The sequence below is a fragment of the Galeopterus variegatus genome, unplaced genomic scaffold, assembly GCF_000696425.1.
Source record: "Galeopterus variegatus unplaced genomic scaffold, G_variegatus-3.0.2 Scaffold2618, whole genome shotgun sequence".
Taxonomy (NCBI): Eukaryota; Metazoa; Chordata; class Mammalia; order Dermoptera; family Cynocephalidae; genus Galeopterus; species Galeopterus variegatus.
Window position 1 is genome coordinate 153,876 of NW_007728729.1, and position 8,813 is coordinate 162,688.

General features: G+C 47.6%; 1 protein-coding gene across 1 annotated transcript in view; it reads left to right on the forward strand.

The window, feature by feature from the left end:
* Window positions 1–8,813, forward strand: part of EXOC7 (exocyst complex component 7) — a 45,177-nt gene that overhangs the window by 16,110 nt on the left and 20,254 nt on the right. Inside the window, exons 3-4 of the mRNA XM_008582463.1 lie at window positions 167–259; window positions 2,150–2,292. Of these exons, the coding sequence (XP_008580685.1) occupies window positions 167–259; window positions 2,150–2,292 (236 nt within the window). The remainder of the gene's footprint in view (window positions 1–166; window positions 260–2,149; window positions 2,293–8,813) is intronic.

The window sequence follows — 8,813 nt, forward strand, 5'->3', positions numbered from 1 at the left end:
AAAAATAAGAGTTACTGCTGTACGGCCACTGGGTTGGAGGGAGGGAGGCGCCCCCAGGCCACAGCCGCGGTCCCACAGCCCCACCCCGGGCTCTGGAAAGGGGCCTTGAGGCCGGGCCCGGGGAGACGTTGCTGAAGGCCTCACGCGCTTGTCCCTTTGTCCCTAGAGCCAGCAGGGGACGTGCTGGGACGCCTGCAGTTCTGCTGGTTCCTGCCGTCCTTGGCCCTGTCCTCAGCAAGCCGGGCTGAGGAGAGCTCGGGTTTGAAAAGCTAGTGGAAAATTCCCCTCAGGTGTTGGTCACCGTCCAGACCCAGAACTCGTGCCTGGCGACCAGTGTCAGAGTGGATGTCCAGTGGCCAGAGCCCTCTGGTGTCCTAGCAGCAAAGGTTCACCAGGCCCAGGGACAGCGAAGGGGCCGTGGCATGTGGATGGCCAGTAGCAGGGTAAGAGCCGGTGCCTCCTCGACCCGCTTGGTTTTCTCTGCCCGACTTGACTTGGTTTCTCACCCGCCTTAGGATCTAAACGGCCCTTGGCCAGACTGAGGTCTTCAGGATATCCCCAGAAACCCTGGCTGTTGGAACCTACAGATACACTATCTTGTCAGGTAGGACAGTGGCTGTGGCCAGGGAATGTTCCAGCTGGTCCCAAGAGAGTCACTCCGATGTTTCTGTGCCAGTCATTCTGCAACATCATGGGGGACAAAACAGAGCACCTGCTTTCCGGTGTTCAGAGTTCCAAACAGTCCATTTATACAGAACTTTGGGACCCTCTGCCTCCTCTTGTCTGCCCCAAAACAGTCCTGAGCCGTGGACAGACAGCGTGTTGAGCCACCCGGCCCCGGTCCACCCAGGGAAGCCATTCTTAAAGATCGAGGAAACTAAATCAGCAGGCAGTGAGTGCCAAGTGCTGGGTGGGTTGTCTAAAGAGCAGGGGCCACAAGGTGCCAGCTGAGGGGACATGTGAGTGACATTTCTTGCATTTTTATAGTCCAGGAAGTAAGTCAGGTGTGTGTATGAGCCTTTATCATGGTCATCTGTCCTCACAGCAACCTATGCCTGTGGGGGGCGGGGGTGGAGTTGTAGTATTTTCCTTACAAAGGAGAAACCAAGGTACAGAGAAGTGTCTAAAAGGTGCCAGAAGGTGCCCATTCAGCATCTGGCACTCACTGCCTGGTGATTTAGTTTTCTCGATCTTCAAGAATGGCCTTACTGGGTGGACCAGGGGCAACATGCTGTCAGTGGCTCAGGACCATTTTGGGGACAGACAAGAAAAGGTGGAGGGCCCCAAAGATTCTGCATAAATTGACTGTTTGGAACTCAAAACACTTTTCTAAGCAGTGAAACGTAGCTGCAGAAGCCCGTGTCATTCTCTTTATACTCCAGCCATAGCTGGAAAGGCCAGTGAAGAGCTGGGGTGGGCACTGGTTAACATTTCTTGAGCACCTACTATGTGCCAAGCCCTTCATATATGCTATGTTACCTGATTCACCCCTAACCTAAGGGGGCCTGTCAGCGCATGTGGTGCATTATTCAGGGAAGCCCTCCCTTGGCTGAAGTCACACAGCTAGTTGGTGACAGGGCTGAGATCAGACTAGGCCTGTCTGACCTCACACTTGGGGTCTTTCTCCTCCACTCTGGGCCACCCATAACACCAGCTGTGGTGTTGTCAGAAATCAGCCAGCACGTGTAACACTCCCATGGGGACATGTGTCCACAGTTCCTCCCTCCAAGCTAGACTCTCACCTGTTCCACAGCCATGTCTGGCCAAAAGAGGGGCAGGAAGAGATACAGGCGTCCCTCAGCCCCATCCCGTGGGGGTGGGCGTTTCTGCTGCTCATGAGTATGTTGTGGGGATCTTCAGGTCAGAGAGGTTCGTGATTGCTCATGAGGTGCACTGTGACCTCCCCACTCTGGGACACAATATCCCTTTGGTTCTCCTAGATGCCCCTGCTCCTCCCTTTCCCTCCTGGGTTTAGCCTTCATGTACTTGTTTATTTCTTCATCATAGCTTTATTGGGCACCTTAAACACCTTCTGTGTTGGGCCAAGGCCAGGTGCTGGGGAGGCAGCCCGTTAGAAGCCTGCTGTGGTCACCTGTGGTGATCCCATCAGCCCCCGCTGCCTGGCTTTCCTCTTGTTTGTGTCACTCAGCTGTGAAGAGAGTTGCCCTGGGCCTGCCTTTGATCTGCCCGCAGCGCAGGGGCTCCTGCCAGCCTGGCGGCTTCCCCACCCCAGCTCTCACCTGTGAGGTCCAGGATCTTCTTCCTGGCCTCTCTCTGCTGGCCACCTCACAGGTACCACCGGGTGGATTCTGGTCCTGCCTCTTCAGGGTCACACTTTGCCTCCATCCCTCAAGCAGGCATGGTTCCCAGGGTGACGCCCCACCCTCTTTGAGGACCCTTAATTCAAACCAGTTTGTTAGGGGGACATTCAATTTGCAGCTGTGAAAATGCATGTAAAGTTTCCCTGCAAAGAAATAAACAAAAGGAGAATATGCAGGAAGGTGTTTTGGGGGGGGCAAAAAGCCAAGAAATATCCCTACCAAATATTAAATGTATAATTCTGTTATATTAACTGGTTTGATACTGGTGCTGAAATAGACAAAAGCAGTTCAATGGAACAGAATACACCCAGGAAATAGGTCCAAATATCTATGGGAACTTAATTTATAATATAGGTAGCATTTCAAATCAGTGGTTGAATAATGAATTCTTGAAGAAATAGTATTGGGACAATTAGCTGTCCATCTGGGAAAAATCCAGATGGCTCAATGATGTAAATGTTAAAAAGAAAAAAAAAAAACTAGAAAAAAACACCAGTGATTTAAAAAATAAGAGTTAAAACTGGGTAAGCTTTTCCAAGAAAGACTCCAAACCAAAAAGCTACAAAACAAAAAGCCTGATAAATATGAATAAATTAAAAAGTTAAAATTCTAGTAGAGCAAAATAGCAACAGCAAAGAGAATTAAACCACATAATAATAAAAAAGGAAAAAGTAAGAAAAAGGTTTTCACAGAAATGATATTGTTTAATATACAAAAAATTCTGAAAAATTAATAAGAAAATATGAACATCATATTTATATAAAATGGGCAAGGGACATTAAATAGGCAGTTCACAGACAAATAGATAAATATGGCCAATAAACAAGAAAGATACTCGGGCCGGCCCGGTGGCGCACTGGATAAGTGCGCCGCTTGGGAAGCGCTGCGGCGCTCCTGCCCGAGGGTTCGGATCCCACATACAGACCGGTTCCCGCTCACTGGCTGAGCGAGGCGCGGGGGCAACACCGAGGGTTGCGATCCCGTTGCCGGTCCCGGTCCGGTACGGGGGGCGACACTGAGGGTTGCGATCCGTTGCTGGACGCGGAAAAAGACAAAAAAAAAAAAAGAAAGATACTCAAATTTAATAGAAGGAATACAAATTAAACATGGGATGTCCTTTTAAAAATTTATTAATAGACTTTTTTAGAGCAGTTTTTGGTTTACAGAAAAATTGCATAGAAACTATAGAGTTCCCTCCTGTGTCTCCCCCACCTCGATTTCCTCTGTTATTAACATCTTGAGTTAGTGGGATGCATTTGTTGCAACTGATGAACCAATCTTGATACGTTATTATTAACTAACGTCCAGAGTTTAAAATAGGGATCATGCTTTGTATTGCCCAGTCCTGTGTGTTTTGCCAAATGCATAATATCATGTGTCCACATTTCTAGTATCAGCAGAATATTTTCATCAACCTAAAAATCCCTTGTCCTCCACCTGTTCATCCGTGTCTTCCTCCCTCTGCCCTCTTCCCCCCACCCTGAAAGCCCCTGGCAACCACTCATCTTTTTATTTTATTTATTTACTTTTTTTTTTTTTAAAGATGACCGGTAAGGGGATCTTAACCCTTGACTTGGTGTTGTCAGCACCACGCTCTCCCAAGTGAGCCACGGGCCGGCCCTACCACTCATGTTTTTAATGTTGCTATACTTTTTCCTTTTCCATAATGTCATGTAGTTGGAATCATATAATGTGTGGCCTTTTCAGACTTGCTTTTTTCACTTATTAATAGGCATTTAAGATTTCTCCATGTCTTTTTGTGGCTTAATAGCTCTTTCTTTTTTTTTTTTTTTATTGCTGAGTAGTATTCCATTGTATGGCTATACCACAGTTTGTTTATCCATTCATCTGTTAAAGGTCATCAGTTACTTCCATTTTTGGCAATCATGAATAAAGCTGCTATAGACGTTCTTGCATAGGTTATTGTGTGGACGTAAGTTTTCAACACATTTGGGTAAACACCAAGCAGCTCGATTCCTACAGTGAGAATACAGGAACTATATTAGGAGCTTTGTAAGAAGCTGCCAAGCTGTCTTCCCAAGTGGCTGTACCATTTTGCATTCCCACCAGTAATGAATGAGAGCTGCTGTTGTTCTACATCCTCACCAGCATTTGGTGTGGTCAGTGTTTTGAATTTTAGCCATTGTAATAGGTACGTAATGGTATCTCATTGTTTTAATTTACAGTTTCCCGGTGACATATGATATTGAGCAGTTTTCAATATGCTTATTTACCACCTGTGTATCTTCTTTCACGAGGTGCCTGTTCAGTTCTTTTGTCCATTGTTTAGTTGGGTGTTTATTTTTCTATTGTTGGGTTTTTAAAGGTCTTTGTATAATTTGGATGTAAGTCTGTATTAACCATGCCTTTTCTGTATTCTGATGCTTTGACATCTTGGGGGCCTTCCAGACCCTGGTGGGACTGCCCCTCCTAAAGTTAGCTAATTCCTAGAGATAGCAAACAACTCACTTTCAAAAGTGCCTTTCATATGCAAACCAACCAATCCAGAGCCCACACCCTCAGGCTTTATGGGGCTCTTACACTCTGGGCCACTATCCACCAGTCCTAATCACTCCAGGGACAGGTACCAAATGACTAGGGACAGCCCCTGCACCCTAGAACCCATTGAAATTATTCAGATCAGCTGATCCTAAACGTGTTTATCCTGCCTCGCCTGTTCCTTCCCATGGAAACCACTCTAAGGGCTCGTGGCCCCCTTTCCTCTTGTCCCCTCTGCCTCCTGGTCAACCCAAGTGCCAGTCAGTGTGGCCCTGCAGGGCATGCTGTGCCTCCTGTTTCTAGGGAACTGTGACTAGAATAAAATTATTTTCATGACCATCCTTTCTGTGTCTGTGTGTCTTACCATACTTGGTTAAAATAAATTCTGGGTACCCCTAAACCAAAGCCCTTGATCCGGTACGTGTTTTGCAAATATTTTCTCCCAGTCTGTGGCTTGTCTTTTTAATTTTTATTCTTTTAACAGTGTCTTTTGCAGAAGTTTTTAATTTTAATGAAGTCCAACTTCTCAAGTTTTTCTTTCACTGATCATGCTTTTGGTGTTTCTAAAAAGTCATCGCCAGGGCCAGCCCGGTGGCGCACTGCTACAGTGCGCCACTTGGGAGTGCGGCGGCGCTCCCGCCGAGGGTTCGGATCCCACATATAGACCGGCTGCTCACTGGCTGAGCGAGGTGCGGGCGCAACACTGAGGGTTGCGATCCGTAGCCGGTCACGAAAAAAGATAAAAAGGAAAAAATAAACAAATAAATAAATAAATAAAGTCATCGCCAAACCCTAGGTCATCTAGATTTTCTCCTATGTTATGTTCTAGTTTTATAGTTCATTTTACGTTTAGGTCTGGGATCCATTGTGAGTTAATGTTGTGACGGGCATGAGGTCTGTGTCTAGAGTCAGGTTTTAGCGTGGCTGTGTGACTCTCTTTTCTTCATTGTGCTGCCTTTGCTCCTTTGCCAAGCATCGGTTGACTGTAATTGTGTGTGACTGTTTCTGGGCTCTCTGTTCTGTGCCAATGATCTGTCTGTTCTTTCACCAGTACCGCACTGTCTTGGTTACTATAGCTTCAAGCTGAGTAGCGCCAGTCCTCCAGCTTTGTTCTTCTCTTTCAATAGTGTGCTGCATCCCACAGGTTTTGATAAGTTGCATTTCATTTTCATTTAGTTCAAAATAAACATGAGATGCCATTTTTCACCTATCAGATTGGCAAAAATGTCAAAGTTTGATAATACTTAGTGTGGGTCAATGTGTAGGGGAATAGGTTCATTTATACATTGTTACTGGACGTGTAGACTAGTTCAACCTGTTTTTGTTTGTTTGTTTGTTTGTTTGTTTGTTTGAGGCTGGCTGCTATGGGGCACCCTGGACACATCTTCAGTATTATTACAGGGCCAAGAAATGATAATTTGGAGAATTATACACCTGATTCCTCAGAAAGAGAATGAAGTCTGGGATCAGGAAGTAACCAAACTAAAGAACACACTTGAGATAGGGACGTCCTTCCTCCTTCCCTCTGGAAAGAGAATCGCTGTGAGTGGGCAGTAGCAGGCCTTGGCTATTGATATGGGTTGAATGTTTGTCCCCTCCGAAGCTCATTCATGTGAAAGATTGGTTACCACTGTGGCAGTGTTGAAAGATGGGGTCTTTAGGAAGTGATCGGATCATGAAGGCCCTGCCCTCATAAATGGATTAATCCGCTAATGAGTAAATGGATTAATGGGTTATCATGAGTGTGGAGTGGTGGCTTTATAAGGAGAGGACAAGAAAATGCTCTTGGATTCTCGCCATGTAATAGTCTTCCTCACCATGGGACTCTGTAGGGAGTCCCCACCAAGAAGGCCCTCATCAGATGTGCCCCCTGGACCTTGGACTTCCCAGCCTCCAAAACTGTGACAAATAAATTTCATTTTGTTATAAAGTGCTCAGTTTCAGGCATTCTGTCATCAGTGACATAAAACAGACTAATACAGCTGTGATTGGCACTTTGTGTCCTGCACAAATTTGTGGATGTGAGAATCAAGGCATTTGAGGCTGCAACTGAAACACCACTCACTTCTTTTGCTAAAATAGCTTATGCTGAGTACAGTTTGGGAATTACAGCTTTAACTAAATCAATACCTACTTGTCCACACATGTCTGATACCAGGTTGAGAATAATGTAAACTCATTTTTTCATTCTGCTTACTCTTAGTAAATATAGTTCTCACCAATATAACCTGCTTTTCACAATGAATTTTCTTGAAAATTAGATTGGCAGCTTTGCGTGATGACAAACAAAACCCCTGGAGCTACCCGGCATGGGGAGGCAGAGCAGACAGTCTCAGCTTTACTACCCCGGCCAGCTGTGTTGACTTAGTGCCTCTCTGAGTCTGAGCTTCCTCCTCTGCACAAGGGAGACAGCAGCTGTGCCCTACTCTTAGGTTAATTATGAAGGTTAGACAAGATAACGCAAAGATGGTGTTTGTAACAGAGATGGGCAAACAAGGCTCTCTATGCATGGCAGTTAGTGACCAAAGTACATTTAGATATTGAAGAAAATTTGAAAAAATGCAGAAAAGTACACATATATAGTTTATTTACAAAAAGGCCACGATGGTATTGTACAATGTTAAAAATATTTGTTCACAAGCATAAAGGACTCTCTTCCTAAGACCTACAGAGCAAAATCTTACCAATATTCTTTTTATATTTAAAGATGACCGGTAAGGGGATCTTAACTCTTGACTTGGTGTTGTCAGCACCCCGCTCTCCCAAGTGAACTAGCCGGCCATCCCTATATGGGATCCGAACCCGTGGCCTTGGTGTTGTCATGAGCCACGGGCCGGCCCTTATCAATACTTTCTTGAGCACCTGCTATTGGCTAGATGCTGTTCAGAGACTAGAGAGGTTAAGGGCTAGACCAGGCCCTCAGAGACGGTCCATCTGAGCCCAAAGCCCTTTCCACTGCAGCCCACTAGCCCTCTGTCGTTCTGGTTCTGCTCCGTGGCACCTAACAGTTTAAACTTTCCTTCCCTCAGTTCTCAGGACTGCGCAAGCATCACCTCAGCGAAATCATTCTGGGTATCTCGACCCAGTAACTCTGCCTTTATCTCCCCTGCGTACGACAGGGCTGCGCCTCCTGGATATTTCCTTCATCACCACGGCGACCCGGCAGGCCTGAGACTGTCCGCCCGCCCCGGTGGGAGAGCTGCCCAAACCCTCTCCAGGCCCTGTGCCCCACTTTCTCCTCCTCTTTGGGTCCCTGGGTCCCGGGATGTAGGGAGAGAGGCACTCTGGGAACCCTATGGCTCGGTGCCCCTAAACCTTCTCACCCACCAGCACATGCCTCATTGTTTATCTTTCTGACGCCTGGAAGCCCGGTCCGCAGAGGGACAGAACAAAGCCGGACTGCCATTTACTTTCCCCAGAACTGGGGGCAGAGGAAGGAGTGACGCTGGGTTTTTTAGGAGCTGGATCCTGCAGGGGAATCCAGAACATCCAGCCCCGCAGGGACCTTGCTCCGGTGGCGTCCCCCGCATCTCCCCTGCAGCTCGGGTTAGAGGAACTGGGATGGCCGGGAGCGCTGGAGCGCCCGCTCACTAAGCTTTTGTGTAACGTAGGGCGGGAGGCGAAACGCCTACACGATCCCTTGGTTCATCAAATGGGCACACATTAGGCGTCCCCTGCGCGACACGCCTTGTGCGGCGCCCTGTGGGGAACGCGACCTCCGTGCCCGCACTCCACATGCGACCTAGGGAAACGAATTCGTCCCCTTCCCCGATGGCCTTTATCAAAAGCGTCAGTTTTCCAACGAAGACGGCACGTGAGCTATAAGTGTCCTGCCAGCCGCGAGACATAGGCCACTCGGGAACCTCCTTTGCGGCGGCAGGGAACCCTCACCTGGAAAGCGGACACCGCCACGCTCCAGTTACGCCTCGCCTTCCAGCCACACTCAAGATGGCCGCCGGCCCGTCCCTGAACTCCGCGCAGGCGCACTTCCGC